Genomic DNA, 16,122 nt, shown 5'->3' on the forward strand with positions numbered 1-16,122 from the left:
TCATGAGAAAGATAACTCGGTCCGGTGGTTTCCAGAGTCTTGTGTCACTGCTTGTCATGTTGTGATCTAAATAACATTTTAATTGATTTAAAACTGGGTGTTTAAAAAATATAATTTTTTTTTCATGCGATTGATCTTTATTGTTTAGATCAGTTTCGTCAATAATCCATGAAAGAAATAACAGTTTTTACACGCTAACATTTCTTACTAGCCTGTAAAACCTCATTCTAGCAGTCCAAAGCTCCTATGCTAGCAATCTGAACAACACCAACACACAACCTGTGCTAGAAAGCTCCCTGTTCTTACAGCTAGCTGCTGTTCTTAGCAAACTAGCTAACTCTAACTAACGCTAACTATTTCAGCTCATTCATACATTTCTTTTTGACAAGTTTATTGACTTTGTTTTTAGCTAACTACTTAGCATTGATTTGTTTATCCATTGCTTTAGCTAACTACTTAATTCATTCAATGCTTTTAGCTAACTTTTTCGACCACTGATCCTTTCGCTAACCATTTCACCATTTTACATATTAGCTATCTTTTAGCTAACTATTTAAATTGTTTATTGCTTAGCTAATCACTTCAACCATTTATCCAGTGCTTTCCCCAACTACTTCATCTGGACGCTGGACAATGGTGATCATTTAACCATTAATCCATACTTTTAGCTAACTGTATTTGCTGCTAATGCTTTACTTTAAGCTAACCTTTCAAATTGTTTGTTGCTTCTAGCTAACTACTTTAACCATTTATCTGTCACTTTTAGCTATTTCAACCATGCATCAATTCGCAGAGGGTCAATTAGCTGACTTATGTGGATATATTTTCTCAATCAAATCATGAATCTCATTTCCTCACAGTATAACAGATGATGACGGAGGAGTGAATAGTTATTCTCTAGTCTCAAAATGTCTCAAAGCATCTGTAATTATAACACATTTCTAAAAGAATATTTGAGTTTATAAATGAAGTTAATAACAATCCCACTGTACAATACTTTGTTTTCGTTCCCCTTGGTGCTCAGTTTCCCACCTTCGCTCTTGTGTCTGCTTTCTATCAACTTGAGTTCCCACAACCATAACTCACGTTTGTGCTTAAGACTTTAACATTTGTTAGCAAACATGTAAGAAGAGCATGATTTATTGAATGACCAAGGACAGAGCAAAACAAAAGTAAAGATTCAAACAGTGTCAAGGGCGCCTCTTGCCCTCTGTCTATTCCCCTACTTCCTGTGGTTTGGGAGCCTAGAAATGGGTTTTCCAGACCTGTCAACAGACGGTGATCCAAGCATCTCAAAATCCCACAATGCCCCTGGCTCCCTGAACGGCCCTTAAAAACAAGTGTTTTCTCAAGAGTTGCCAAGCTTAAAGACAAAAGGCAGAGACGGACACAATCTGGATCGATCAGACAGGCCTGGCAGGTTTTCCAGGTGTGTTTTGAGCGAGACAAGCACAAGGTGGAGGCAAAAAATATTTATTTTGCATTTTAAAAAAATAGTAAAATACATAAAACAGAACAAGATGTGACTTAACGCAACTCAGAGGCTGCAAGAATAAATTACAATTTAGATGAAATCATACATATAGTTAAAGCAAGCAGGAGAGAATACATACATAAACCAATGGCTCCTGTAGTATGATTGCTGCTATAATGAAGACCGGCGTATTATAATCATGTGCACGTGTATGATCGTGTCCCGTCTTCATTATTCTTCAGTCCCACGACAGCATAACATCTTGGTGACAGCAGGGGATCAAAGAGTTGCACGAGTGCAGAGAATGATAAATCTTCCTGCAGGACACACACAGACACACACCCAGAAAACAATAAGACACACAAAGAACTGAATAAAAAACACATGGACATAAAAAAAAATCTGGATTCTCCTCCCTGTTCGGCTTCGTGACCCCTGGCATCTTCTGTTCTCGCTATAGAAGATTTCTCTATTGAATCCCCGGAGAAGAAACATCTGTATAAATATTGTGTCAGGTGGACTCTCCTTCATGTCTAAAACAAGTTTGTCTTCTTTGACGGCTAGCTGTTTTGTTACAGGTCATTTTAAAAGATTTAGTCTTCAGCCACACTAGCGGCTTTATAAGGCTGTGTTTTTGCTGCATACATACCACGTCGCCAGAACGGGAAGAACAGGAAACCCTCCCAACTTTAGACTGTTCATACATTAATCCATTATCTTACTGGAATAGCCTATGAGCTACTTTCACTGAATTACGTATTTGGACGAGTTCATTAACAGGTGAGACCAGTTGCAAACAGTGTAAAGCTGCTTGTGAATTATCTTGATTGATTACATTTGAGTTAAATTACAAAAAAAAATTAAAAAAAAATCAGATCTAACTGCATCTATTGATAAAGGCTTTGCAGCCATATTGGGACCAGTTTGTTGGCACCTGTGTAGTTCTTTCCACTCGATTTGGAAATACGATGCAATGGGCCATCAAGGAAATCACTCCCAAAAAGTTGCAAATCGCACATGAGAAAAGTTAAAAAATAAGGAGAAACCAAGCTTAAAGGGCAAAAATCAAGGGCTTTCTTTTGTCTGTTTTTCTTCCCACGGACTGATTTGCTCAGCTGAACAGCCAACCAAAGGGGTTTCTCTTATCAACGGGCTCCATCGGCCACTCAACATGCTCAGTTGACTGAAAAGCCGCCAACAAGGGCCGAGTACTGCCAACAAAAACTAAACGCACAGACATTCACCGACAGGCGACGGTTGGCCTGGTGTATCGGGGCACTCAGGGTGATGTTGGCATGCTAACATGCTAATGCTTATCATGTATAAGGTTTACCATGTTCATTACCATAGCAGATATAACATTTAGCACGCATCATTTTGTGTACCAGGTAAGTTTAGCATGTTAGCATGCTATCATTTGCATGAGCCAAAATATTGGACAAACTAAAATGCTGACTTGATGATGGTGCTAAATGAAAGAGATGTTCCTCTGGGGAGCATGAATGTCTGTACTAAATGTCATGATAAACCTTCCAGAAGTTGTTGAAGAGATGTCACCCTCACAGTGGCACCAGACAAACAGTCAGGGGACCACAAAAGTCAGTTGGATTCATCCTCTGGAGACCACGATTACTGTCAAAAATGGCATAAGGTCTTTCAGGAGCTGTTGAGACATTATACTTAAAACCGCAAATGCCATCCTCTTGTTAGTTCAGACTAAAAACTCACAAAAGTCAACGGTATGGTGGAGCTAAGTGAAAAGTCAGGGGATCACAAGAGTCGGGAGCAGTCGTCCTCTGGGGACCATGCATGTCTGTGCAAAATGTCATGGCAATACATCCAATAGTTGTCAAGATATTTCCATATGCACATTGTGTTTCTTTGACCCTCCAGCAGACCTCACGTCCACACGGAGGCACAGTGAATGTACACATTGCTTAATAAGTGCATCACTGTTTGGCTATCAACACTGAACCGAGGAACCTGACGTCTCTCCGAGAACATAAATCAACAGTATGTTCCCAGTAATCACAGCTCGTGCTCAGAACTGAAACAACCTGATCTGGCGTGTTTAAATCGTCTTTAAGGGCTGAACTCCAGCACACTTATCATCATGTGGATCATATTCACATCCATCCATCACCTCCTCCTTCTCCCCCCCACTGCTCCTCCTCCAGGGAGATCACTCATAAGATCACCAGCGCTCTTGACGTTATGTGGTTTGATTGCACGACCCTATTAAGGAAGTCCATCTGACACATGTGATCAGGACTTCAAAGCTCTTGGTCTTGTACATATGTCATCGCTGTGACTCAGGCTAAAGATTAGCCTGTTGCATTTGGCCGCAGAAGCATCGCGCGTTAAATCGCAGGCTGGCTTTAATTTAGCCGACACCTATATTATCGTCAGTGGTCTGAATCCAAAGGTTTCCAGATTTTGCGCTTTCATCATGTGGGGGAAGCAAATTTCAAATCCCAATCAACGAGCTGTACAAGCAAATTATGAGGACAGGTTCAGCTGACAGAGGAGCAGAAGTGAAGCCTGTGTGTCGCCTGGCTGCTGGTTTAAATCACTGGGAGTTAGGAGTGCAACCGCGTCAATGTCAGGACAGTTTTCAGGATTTATTGGTGTGGTTTTTTTTTTATTTTCTTACTTTTTTTAAAGAGTTTGAGGGTATAAAACTTATAAAATGAGAGTATATAAACAATATAAAATCTTACATTTCTTCGATTTATTGCTACTGTTGGATGTTTTAACGTAAATGAAATAAGAAGATAATAAGAAGAAGATAAAATCAACAACACACAGCTTTTTCAGCTTCAGAGATGTAAATATTTCCTGGTTACCTACAGTGATGTGTTATTTTTCAAGGTTTCAACCATTTGCAGACATTTTACAAACCAATTTATTCTATTGATAGTGAAAACTAATGCCCCTGAATGTGAACAAACTTAAACACCTACAGATTACAGGTCAGAACAGCCCCATCAACTACAGTCGAGGAGCGCAAGGACATTAAGAGGGAGAGAAATTCCCCAGACTCCCTTATAAAATCTATCGATTTTGTGGGCTGTTAAGTTCGGAGTGACTTTATAAACTTTGTGAAGCGCTGTTTCTGACAAATTCTTAATTATATTGGCCCTCCTGTGAATTCGGCATATGTTAAAGCCGTGTTTCAGGGGGTGCTGCAGCCTCCTCAGCACCCCTAGCTCCTGCATCCATGCATCCATCCTACAAAACTCTGGAGCCCTTGTTGGCGTAGATGTTGTTTTGAAGTCAACTGTTTCATATATTTTTCATCACATACAATCAAACTCTACAGTGGGTGGCCAGCCTCGTCTTGGCTTTATGTCTATTTTCTGTATTGCTACACTTCCACCTGACTGTTTGAGCAGGAGCGGTTCTGCCAAATTCAGACGTTCAGTCCTTGGAAGTCCAAGTGGTGTTCTGAAGCATTGTGGGAGCAGAGCCACACCTGCAAAATGAGTTCCCTTCTCCCTTTGCAGTAATGATTAATGACTGTGAAATGACTTTACCTGTTCTTTCAGGTAGCAGAGGCGATCGAGGAGAATCAGGCCTTCGATACACGGAGCCAGGGCCACCTTCAGCTGTGCAAAGAAGACGACACGAGAGAGGAAAACATCTATTTGAGGTTACTTCTGGTACTTTTTCTTCTTTACTGCTGCACTAAATGAAAAAAAAACCCACCATGACTAGTGTCTTCCCAGTAGCTGGTGGTCGATCCTCAAAAAACCCATTTTTACTGCTCTATGTCACGGAACAAAACTTGAATGTCGGTTGACACGACGATTAGCGGCCTCGGCTGAAACCAGAGGCTGGTTTTCCTCTCATTCCTGTATTACTTCCCCCGCAGAATACAAATGATCTCACTTAATGGTCTTGGTTATTGGAATTATACATCTCGTTTTACTGGAATGAAAATGTTTTAAACACAACGCTGAGTTTTAACAGGTTGTTGTGGCTGGAAGTAGTGGATTAAGGATTTACAGTTTCTCTTTTCAACTGCAGACAAATCCACAAGCAAAAACAGACGTCCAGGCGCGGACGACGGGCCTACCATGTTAAACGCGTGCATCTCGTCCATTCGCAGCCGGTACGTGTCGTGGTAATGCTGGATGTTGCTGTCAGGAAGCTGAGGAGGAAGAGAAGAAACTGTCATATGTGAAGGATCTGAATATGATTACAGGAGTGAAATGTAAGCGACACACACTTTATTCCGATGGACACACAGTGTTTAACGTCCCGGTGCCTGGCAACATCCTCCGCTACTTGAGCGCTGCTATCTCAGGCACCTGTACCGTTAACTAGCCTGACACGAGTTGGAATATTTCAATAAACACCCAACGAGGACACATTTTCCCCCTCCGGTCCAGCCAACAACACGAGCGTTTTTCTCCTACACCGCTGTCAACTTTTTAATTTTTTTTTTCCACAGCTCGTCTCTGGGAAGGTGTTCTGCGTTATTCTGCTCCCGACCTGCGATTCATCCAGCTCCAGGCGGCGCAGGGCTCGGCGAACGTAGTCCACGAATGATTTAGCCTTGGAGTAGACGTTCCCAACTCGCTTCTCACTGCAGAGCAAAACATACACACACACACAGAGAACATCCGTCATGTCTCCCTGCTCGATTGGAAATATACGACACTCACTCCTTCGCTCTCATGTTGTGTCTCCCGATTTTTTTGGGGGGGGTTTTGTTTCAAATCTCGCCCTAGCAACCAGAAGCAAAACACTTCTAAAAGGGACTAAGCGGTGATGAATAGGTGCTGCTGGGAGAGAAGTAATGGGTGTTCGATCCTGATGTGATGTTAGTCGTTACGCTGAAGGTCACCGAGCGGGAGGGGGGCAGGCAGCGATCAGCGACTTTGATCGTGTCTGCGCCGAGCACATCTGATAAGGGCTGATTAAGACCTGCAGGATTCCCTTCTTTTAGACATCAGCTCATTTAGATAGAAAAGAGAAGAAAAAAAAACGTCATCCTGTGAAGGCTGGAAATGCCTGCAAATAACAGCTGCAAATGACCCCGCGAACCGAGGATTTTACAGGTGTAAACCAGCAGGTTTTTGACTTTTAGGAGCCAGCAGTTGCTCATGTTTGGAAAGTAAAACACCACAAGCTGAACCGAGGCCAAACTGAAGTCCATTCGGCCTTTTCCTCGTGTTCTGCGAGGTGCTGTATGAGCAGAAAAAGGAGCGAGTCCAGGCAGGGGTCATGAATCATTTCTGCATTAAAATGTAGAACCGAGTAGATCGATAGCGGCTGATATTTTGTTGGGTTGTGCACTCACAATACCCCGAATGTTTCGAAGGATTTCCTGGAGAAATCGGCTTCATGTCCCCTTTACCCCCTCAAGTTGCGGGGAAAAACAGGAAACACGACACAGTGAGTGAGTGAGTGAGTGAGTGAGGATAAAGGCAATGATGGTCGTTTAACAATGAAGACAACAACTCCCATGATCCCACTATTGTTTTGATTGTGAGACCCCTTGTGGCAGACATTACATACTGTGCATTTAAAGGAGCAATTCAAGTTTTTGTTCATTATTTTTGGTTTATTTTCCTTTGATTGTTGGTCAATAAAATCAAGAATCCTCAAAGAATCTTCTATGCCATTAAGTGCCTATCTCTGTACATATTTATCATCATCAGCTCATTTCTTCACTTTTCTGCAGGCCACAGGTCCCGTTTATATTGTATGATTATTATTAATATTCCTGGTCGGCTGATTGCTTGTCATGACCAGCTAAGAAAACGGTTAATTTTACAAAATAAAACAAAAACGACAATTATCAATACCGTCCCAGATCAAAATATTTTTTTTGGATCGTCTACGGCTGGGGGATACAACAATCTGGATACAGGATTGTGTAAAAACGTACGGCTACAGACCAGTGATTCCCCTAAATGTGGGCCACGGCGCACTGCAGGTGGGCTGCGAGAGGTCATTTACAATCTACGTGAATGTGGATGCTCTCTAAAAGAAGAGGAGCGCCAAAACTGCTGGTGAAAGTGAACTCAAGTTATCCTCCAGCGGTGGAAATTGCTGTCAACACGACCTCAATTACATAGAAGTGTGTAGTGGATATCTAAAAAGCGATGCGGAGCAGATGAAAGTGCCTGCAAATTTGTCCTCACTTGGCGACGTGCATGATGGGAAACACATCAGATAAGCTCCAGGGCAGGCTAATGTGTATTGTTTGTTTACGCAGATGAAAAACATGTTTGAGAGTTGAATGTTTGCGTCACGTTTCTGTTATTCTATGTTCTATATTAAGGTTTCTTCAGGCTTCAATCACTATCAGGATTATCAAATTAGTGTACAGCTTGATAAGTATTGATAATGACTCATTTATACCACTTAAACCTGTCATGTAAGACCATCTCTACTTCTCAGTAAACGTCACGTTCGTTTGCCAGATCTGGTTCACTCGGAACCGTAAAGGAACCCCGAAACCGAAACGCTTTCTGGTTCGGAGAAAACAGAACAGTGAGAGAGAAACTTTATGTTCGACGCTGTGAAATAATTACAATAACAAACAGAAAATATTTAACCTGCTCACAATGAAAGTGAAGCCAGATGTTGACCGCTGCGCGTTACCTTTTAAAGGCGCTGTAGTGATCCCTCAGAATAACGTGCAGGACCGCCCGGTAAAACAGAGACTCCATCTGAATCTGCAGGGGGAAAAAAAAAGCGGGGTCAAACAGAACTCGATTCAACACGATGCAAAAAAAAAAAAAAAAACTGTAAATGCAAAATTACAGATGCGACTCATCCGGCGCGCGTACGAGCGGCTTGATGAACATTTCCAACGCTTTTCCAAAGACTGATGCAACACTGGCGAGCAATCAGGCCCCCCCCCCACCACCACCACCGGTTCCAACGAGCAATCAATCTTTCCGTGATTGCATTAATATTTACAAACATTCCGTATTAATGGCTGCTGGTATTGTGTGTCAGCGTTGGCCCGGAGCCCCGCGAGCTCTCTGCATTTTCGAATAAATACGCTGCAGTCAATCAGGGCCTCGCAACAATAGCAGAATTAATGGGCTGGTTGTTCGAATGCATGAGGAGAGATCTACGGAGGAGATTAAAAGAACACACTTGAGTGATTGTGATTACGAGTATCCGCGGGAACATTTTCGATAAAAGACTGTTTGGAGAAGACGTTTGAATCCCATTCTTGCGCGGTGACGACTGTACATTCGCGGTATCGATTACCATCAGTATGCATGCTTTACTCACCCCTTGGCCGAGCGCGACTCTCTCGAGTGCCTGTTTTTGTAGAAAAAAAGAGAAAAAATCATCACAGACGCTGTGAAGATGTCACGGTAACAGCAGCATGTTTACGTAGGGAAAGCGGCCCCCGTTCAGACTCACCAAGCACGCAGACATCCTGGCGTTTCTGCCGCAGAACCAGGACTGGTCGCGGAGGTACTGACTCAGAGGGAAACCACACACGCCGCGACTTACACACTCTGCAAAGGGAACACCCAGACATCATATGGGTTAGTTTGACTGAACGGTTTTTTTACACAACCGCAATCAGTGGGTATGAACTTTGAGACTTAAAGGTAGCAGGAGTGGGAAAACATTTTACTTACATCTCTTATGAACTTTAAATGTCAAAGAACTTAGTCATTAGGAACAGACCTAGAATTAAGTTTAGAATATATCTGGCCATAAAAAAAAGCAAAGATTCACACACACACGGACTCGCAGTGGGAGGGCGCCGACGGCGACTACTTGACGGCCTGCCATCCTTTTCATGTCATTTTCTACAAAGGGTCAGAGACTGAGGCCAGAGGTGCAGCGAGTCCAGAGGGGATACGGGTCAAAAGAAGCCGTGATAACATGCGCAGCTGCCGCAGGCCTTATAACACGGCTAACACGTTAGCAGTCAGGTTCTGCTGACGGAGGGTCCCTCGGGGGTCACTGACGGGGACACGGAGTTGTTTGGAGCAGCGATGCCTTTCGAGGGCCACAGAGTTCACGACTGAAGTGGCTGCATACGTTCAGGAAGTCAAACACTTGTGATGACGCCAGAACGTACTCGCCTTAGAGCAGATGTTGTTGTTGCGGGTAAACAACGTGAGACGGGACCCCGCGTTCCACATACGGTTCTAAACGTGGATTTAAACGAGCAGATTACATCAATGCGTGGCTGTTTTCTCCAGAATAATAACGCTTTTCAGCTCCGCGGCTCCTTTTTTCGGGTGAGGCAGGCCACCACAGGAGCTGGCCTGCATCCCAGACTGCACTTTAAGGCCAACAGGGGATGCAGAGTATGTATGTGTGTGTGTATGTGCGCCTTTGTTCACTTTCTTTAAAAGATCAAGTTGGAGAAACAAGGAGTGTTTTCAATCAGCTGCCGTGATATCATTTTTCCACTCTTGGCCGAAGCATCCGACCGGGCCCCCGATGACGCAGGGGGGTCGAAGGTCACGCCGTTAACAAGAGATGACGCGATTCTGTATCGGCTGCGGCGAAAGGGGGGGGTGGGGGGTATCGACTTATGGACACGCAGACAGCATGAGGACACATGTAGACGATTTCATACCTCGTAAGAAGCGAGCAGTGAAAGGAGCACGAAACGAGGATGATATCAGCGTCTTAGCCGAAGGTTTCAGCACCTGAAGTCGACGGCGCAGACATCCCTCGCTAAATAACTACATAACAGCCTGTTAACCAGGATTAAATACTGCACACTGGTTGGAAAAATCAATCACTCCTAAATTGATTCCCCACTAAATTTAAAGGTCAGAGAAAAGAAATCTCATTTTCGGCAGCCTTAAACAGCCATCCTAAATCCATAAATCCGCTCTAATGGCTCCAGCAGCGCATTTCTGGGCTCAACTCAATCTCCAGAAGGGTGACTTGGCGGAGTTTTCCCAGACTCTCAGCGGAACATTTGACTTGTTTACTATAAAATCGGAATCAAAAGCGTTTACGTGGGAAGATGGCGATGTGGGCTCGGAGTGATGGAGCGCGCCCTGCAGGTGTTTGAGGTGGGATCATGGGAGGTGAGAGGCAGAAACATGCTGTGTCTCAGTTCAGGGTCTGCGTCCTTCGAAGGACCCGGCCTTTGCGGTCTTCGAAGGCGAGTCCTTCGGAGAGACCTTGTTAACAACGTCAACCGTTGTTAAATGGGACGGTCAAGCCTTTGGAGCACTTCCTGGTTGCGTCACCAGATGTTTTACCATTACGTCGCAATTTCTGCTGCCCAGGTCAACGAAAGTGACGATCCACGCTATGCAATGTCGCTTTTCTCTCTTTCTTTCTTCTTTTACGGGCACGCAAAGAATCGGAGGAATGGGAGGCGGCGAGGGACACTAGCGGTGCATCCTCCACAAAGAGGGAACAGAAGGCCGCATTTGGAGGAGCCTTCAAATTGGGACAGCCTTCGAGTGGCGTTGTGACGTAATTGGCCTTCAAATGCGGCCTCCAAAGGATGCAGACCCTGAACTGAGACACAGCAATAGAGATAAGGAGCGAGACAGGAAACCATGTGTTCTTCCTAAAAAATGGGTGGAGTGTGTGTGTGTGTGTGCTTACCCCGTCCGGCGGGGTCAAACTCCTCAGACAGCAGGTGATAGCAGCAGCCCACACTGCAGACGGCCGCCAGCTCCGCTTTAGCCACAAACATCCTCAGGGTGCTGGGAGCCAAGTCGCCACACGTGTGCAGGCCGACCACGATGGCGTCCTGGAATTTTTTTGGGGAGAAAAGCACGCGGAGAAAGGAGAGAACAGAAGAAAAGAGAGGACGGGAAGGGGGGGGTGATCGATGGTAAAATTTATTGATGATGACGCGCTGGCACCGCAGCCGCATGCCGCGCTTGATGCGAACTCCAGCTGCTGTGACGGACTTGTAATTCTAGGAGCTGCTGTGGGAATTTCAGCTGCTACGCGCTGCAGCGGCCTCCTATCAGCGCCCGCCAAGCTCACAGTAAATCTATTCTCAACATTTTTTTTTTTTGGTACTTCGGATTCTCTCACCTCCAGCTCGTCGATGAGCTCTCGCAGCTCCGTTTCCGCAGTAACGTAAGAGGTGAGCGGGGAGAACACGGCGCCGGCGCCTTCGGTTCTGTTCTGCGCTTTCCTCTCCAGGTTCTCCCTCTTCCTCCTCTCCCTCTCCTCAGCGGTCAGTTGGCCCGGGGGAACTCTGGGGGACGGAGTGTGGATCGCATCCACGGATAGGGCACTGAGGAAGAGTTGGTCTGTTTGTGGCTCCGGGTCTTTTTCCGCTGAGAGGTCGACATCTGACAAGCCAATTAACGCCTTCTCCTCCTCCTCCTGCAACACACCCGCCCTACCTCCGTATAAAACATCATCGCCTCCGTTAATTTCGGGCTTTATTTCAACCGACTCCCCCCGCGCCCTCACTGCCTTGCTGTGCTTCTGGTACACCCTGGAGAACTTCTTGAGCTTCCTGTTTCTCTCCTGGGCACCGAGGGTGTTGGTGCTGGACGAGTCGATGCCGTAGACCCGCAGGCCGTACTGCAGCGACAGGAAGGAGCTCAGGTAGCCCTTCCCTGAGCCCACATCGATCACCTGGGTGAGATAAGAGTGAAGTCACACATCGAATCCGAAACCAGGTCATGAAGGTGTTCACTGCAGCTTCGCTCTACCTGCTTGACTCGACAGCGCTCGGCCAGACAGGCCACCACCTCAGACATGGACTGGACCTCGTGAGATTTCTTAGAGTTCATAAACTCATCTGGCTCCAGCTCAGCGTCTGTGTAAGAATAATACAAGTTTAAAAAAAAAAAAACTGGAGAATTCTTGACAGGTCTCAGCGTGAAACCATCTATGTTTCCCCACCTGTGTCGTCCCTGTTCTCTCTGAGAGCCTGCAGCAGCTCGTCCCTGCTCAGACACACTCCCAGGCCCGGCAGAGAGTGCGCCTTGGCCGCCCGCAGCAGTTCCCACGTGTCGACCAGCCGGTTTGTGTCCCTGCAAAACCCAAATGTGGTCTCGGATGGCTCTGTTCAGGGGAAACAGAGGGGGAAATAATAGCAGAGTTGCACAAAACACACTCAATTTCAGCAGATTTTAGTGCCTGGAATGAAGAAACACACAAACAAGAACATGTGCAGATAGTTTGGCTTCCCGCTGCACTTAAGGAGAGGGAATGCAGTACAGTTTGTGGCGCATTAATAGAAATATTTGATTTTTAAAAATTCAACAGCGAGATGGATGAGACACACACCTCACCGTGAGCAGCTTCTATTAAAGGAATAGTCCTCGTAATATCTGCTTGCCTACAGTTCTTAAGAAATAAAGAGAAACAACTTACCTGCATGGCTGGTTAGCAAGATTTTGTTCTCCGTTTGTTCATTGGGTGACACGTTTTTCAGCCATGCAGTAAAAAATTATCTGACGATGGTAATAATAGTAAAAATCTATAATTAACTTAAATTCAGTGTTTGCAAAGTGCTTTGACGGACAAGAAAATGGAAAAGGAAAGCCTGGACGACAATGTTACATAATGAACGCTCAACAGTCAAGTCAATCAAGTACGCCTAGTCCAAGGTAAGGTAACACAAAAAGGCAAAACACAAAATGTCAATATTAGTAAATAGAAGTAAAGGGAGTAACAGCAAAAAAATAAATTAATAAAATGAATAAGAAGATGACATTACATCAGAGGAATTGAAAACAGATAAAATTGAAACTAAGAAACTGTATTTAGTCTTTAATCTTCTTAGAGGTGTTTACGCTTTAAATGTGGTTATAATGCAGTGATAAATGTTGCTAATCCATTTATAAATGCTTGTTTATAAGTGGATTTTGATGAAGATGCTGCAGTGCTCATGCCAACCTGGCAACCCAAAGGCTGTTAATGTCTTTAACACATCTATAAAGCATTAGTGAGTTATTTATTAGCCAGGACAAATCTAGTTGTTACGACTTCTCATGTCAATCCATTATGCACTAACAGAAAGTGGCACCAACACTGCTTTCACACTAACTCTCATGTTTATCGCGTGTGTGTTTACCTCTCTCTTTGTGTTGTTGCGCCCTCTGCTGGTCGCTGCAGGAGCTCACCGTTGACAGGACCTCCTGAGGCGACACGGCCATGAACCGCTTCCACACGTCGTGGGTGTAAAACTCCACCGTGTGGGCATTGGCGATGCTGAGCGTCACGGACAGAAACCTCTTGACTTCATCTATCCGTCGTTGAATTTCTGTGAGGCTGCATGACGAGGACATCATGTTTAAAAGCTGTCTAAAGAGGACCTGAGTGAAGCATGAAGGAAGACGTCCACTTGCTGATGTGCGCTCAAGGCGTAAGCAATCGAGCAAACTGCTCGATGAGATCACGATATATTCTGACTTTTTTATATATGAAATACACGTTAGCATACATTGAGTTGAAAATATTGAGGGTGTACCAAATTACACTTCTTTTGAAAAGCTGCTGTCCCGTTATGAAGACTAATAAAAACCGATACCCCTACCTGGTTTGTCATTGATTAGAAACGTTAATAAAAAACTGTGTAAATGTATTTAATTCCAGCCGTTTGGTCAGATTTTAAGGAAAAGGTTGGTGTGCACAGTTGTCCAAAATGGCATGACTGCAAAAAATGACTACGCATCCAATGAACCGACTCAGAAATGTAAATTTAATGTATATTTTCCCCGTTTGAATGCTCCGTTATCGATTTTCATGGCTTGTATACGTCATCACGCCGCGTCCGTAAGGAGATGGCACGCAGGCCGAAGTGAATCACACATGAGTGTTGTAAACATTTCGCTTTTGCCGAGAAGACTACGCAAAAATGGCACCGACAGATCAAAAAATGAAGAATAAGAAGTTTACAGGGAAAGAAGGCAACTGGAAAAAATCTCAAACTAACTTACAGGGTGTCAAGAAGAAGAAATGGGTCCCCGAGCACAAAGTATTCGAAGGAAATCTTAAAGAAGGTAAGTTCTTTCTAAACACAACTGATAGCTTGGCTGTTCAAGTAGTGAAGGAGCCGTAGATGGGTACTTAATGCGATTTTGGTTAATTCGTTCAGCTGTATTGAAATATAATATAAATATAGCAATATAATTTTCCTCTTGATAAACATTATGCCAAACTCAATTAAGAAATCATTCAATTTAAGTTTTTATTTCTACGTGACGCACTTTGATTCAAAATAAAAATATATTTTCTTGGATTTTACTAAATATCAGAGTCTTCTAATGAATTCGGCACACACAGGTCCACCAAGTAGCAGCCAGTTTAAACAAAATATCCCTTTAATTTCATGCCATGTCTTTGTTTTCTCTCTTAAGGTCAAGGATTTGCTTTTAAGAGGAGGGAAAAAGTCAAACATGAGTACAACAAGCTGCTGCGGAAGGAGAGGAGGAAGAACCCAGTGTCTAAATCACTCTACAAGGAGGAGTACCCAGAACACCTCAGGCATCTGTACATGGCCGAGGCGGAGAAGCTGAAGAACGAGGCCTGGACCCACAGGATGAACAGGAGTAAGCTGAGGATGAAAGGGAAGGAGAGGGGAGAAGAAGGAGGGGAAGGTGATGATGATGATGATGATGATGATGGAGCTGCTGCATCACTCCAGAGTGAAGCTGCTGATCCAGATCCAGAGGTGACTGGTTCTGTCATGGAGAACCCTGAAGTAACATCAGCCACAGAGAAAGAAAGGTGAGGAAAAGTCTGGACTCTGGCAGCTTCAGAACAAGCAAAACAACTGTCCATCAAGGTTCTGACAACAATAACTGATTCATTAATTATCTTGTTATATTATAGCTGTCTATTTTTGAGATTTCACTGTAAATGTCGGCAGCATAAAGTGGAGTGTGGTTAGGGTATCCAGTGTTTAAGAGCGGGAAACACAGAGCAATAATGCCTTCATAATCTTCTCTTCCACAGTCTTCCAATGAGCAACCGGATGAGGAAGAAGCTGCTGAAGAAGACGTCGTATCAGAGGACCAAAGAGGAATTTGAGTCAATGAAAGAGAAACGGAGAAAAAAGAAAGAGGTGACCGTTTTCTTTATCGTCAACGATTACATGTGAGGATAAAAAAACAACAACAACGTGATGTCGATTTTAACTTCTTTTTTTTGTGTGTGTGTGTGTGTGTGTGTGTGTGTGTTTAATCCCAGGAGTTCCTGAAGAGCAAGAAGCAAAGAGAGGAAGCCATTGAGAAGTACAAGCAGAAAAAGGTGGAGACGTTTCAGATGCTCAGCAAGAAGACGAGGAAAGGACAGCCCAACCTGAACCTCCAGATGGAGTATTTGCTCCAAAAGATCCAAGGAACCGGGAAATGACACCCAAATCAGAAAAAGACTGGACTTAATTGACTGTTTTTTTTAAAAAAAAAAAAAACCCAGAGGACGATCAGGACTACAGAGAGATTCTCTTTTCGGTGGTGTTTTTTTTTTATTTTATTCTTTTCCCCTGTAGTTTGTCCATGAAAATCTAATACTGTGCCCCATTTTAATCTCACACCACAAGATGGCATTGTAAGATATGAAGAGACTGGAAAATATGCTCATGTAAGACATTTCGACCAATAAATGAAAGAGTTCCCGTCAAGGTGCTGTTATTTTCAAAAAGACCCCAGTTATTTACAGTTGCAGCCTGATTGCCACGTCACAAAAGAGTCATTCAGCAATCG

At 44.1% G+C, this 16,122-nt stretch overlaps 2 protein-coding genes across 4 annotated transcripts; one reads left to right on the forward strand and one right to left on the reverse strand.

The window, feature by feature from the left end:
- Window positions 1-1,457: 1,457 nt before the first annotated feature.
- mettl25 (methyltransferase like 25) lies at window positions 1,458-13,786 on the reverse strand. 3 transcript variants are annotated; one of them, XM_030439769.1, is made up of 13 exons: window positions 13,491-13,786; window positions 12,314-12,475; window positions 12,121-12,227; window positions 11,876-12,043; window positions 11,489-11,785; window positions 11,048-11,195; window positions 8,873-8,970; window positions 8,738-8,767; window positions 8,093-8,166; window positions 5,972-6,065; window positions 5,553-5,627; window positions 5,011-5,082; window positions 1,458-1,791 (listed from the first exon to the last, which is right to left on the reverse strand). In XM_030439769.1, the coding sequence occupies exons 1-13, from the start codon at window positions 13,705-13,707 to the stop codon at window positions 1,672-1,674; spliced, it is 1,662 nt and encodes a 553-aa protein (XP_030295629.1). In that variant the 5' UTR covers window positions 13,708-13,786; the 3' UTR covers window positions 1,458-1,671. The 3 variants fall into 3 exon arrangements, 2 of the variants coding, with proteins under 2 accessions (XP_030295629.1, XP_030295627.1); XR_003986691.1 differs by adding an exon at window positions 5,183-5,336 and having other exon boundaries at window positions 1,775-1,791; window positions 11,489-12,043; XM_030439767.1 differs by having other exon boundaries at window positions 11,489-12,043.
- A 369-nt stretch (window positions 13,787-14,155) lies between these two features.
- ccdc59 (coiled-coil domain containing 59) lies at window positions 14,156-16,040 on the forward strand. The gene is made up of 4 exons (XM_030439772.1): window positions 14,156-14,418; window positions 14,776-15,145; window positions 15,374-15,482; window positions 15,608-16,040. Exons 1-4 carry the CDS (start codon window positions 14,274-14,276, stop codon window positions 15,770-15,772), a joined length of 789 nt encoding a protein of 262 aa, XP_030295632.1. The 5' UTR covers window positions 14,156-14,273; the 3' UTR covers window positions 15,773-16,040.
- The last annotated feature ends 82 nt before the right edge of the window (window positions 16,041-16,122 follow it).

Source organism: Sparus aurata, chromosome 14, assembly GCF_900880675.1.
Source record: "Sparus aurata chromosome 14, fSpaAur1.1, whole genome shotgun sequence".
NCBI lineage: Eukaryota > Metazoa > Chordata > Actinopteri > Spariformes > Sparidae > Sparus > Sparus aurata.

Excerpts from the sequence above, each read along its gene's own strand:
- mettl25 (XM_030439767.1), bottom strand. The coding sequence starts at position 13,707 with ATGATGTCCTCGTCATGCAGCCTCACAGAAATTCAACGACGGATAGAT. Across the intron at positions 8,167-8,737 it reads GAGTCGCGCTCGGCCAAGGG|ATTCAGATGGAGTCTCTGTT; the intron begins GTGAGTAAAGCA and ends TTCCCCCTGCAG. Across the intron at positions 6,066-8,092 it reads CACTACAGCGCCTTTAAAAG|TGAGAAGCGAGTTGGGAACG; the intron begins GTAACGCGCAGC and ends TTTGCTCTGCAG.
- ccdc59 (XM_030439772.1), top strand. The coding sequence starts at position 14,274 with ATGGCACCGACAGATCAAAAAATGAAGAATAAGAAGTTTACAGGGAAA. Across the intron at positions 14,419-14,775 it reads CGAAGGAAATCTTAAAGAAG|GTCAAGGATTTGCTTTTAAG; the intron begins GTAAGTTCTTTC and ends TTCTCTCTTAAG. Across the intron at positions 15,483-15,607 it reads AACGGAGAAAAAAGAAAGAG|GAGTTCCTGAAGAGCAAGAA; the intron begins GTGACCGTTTTC and ends GTTTAATCCCAG.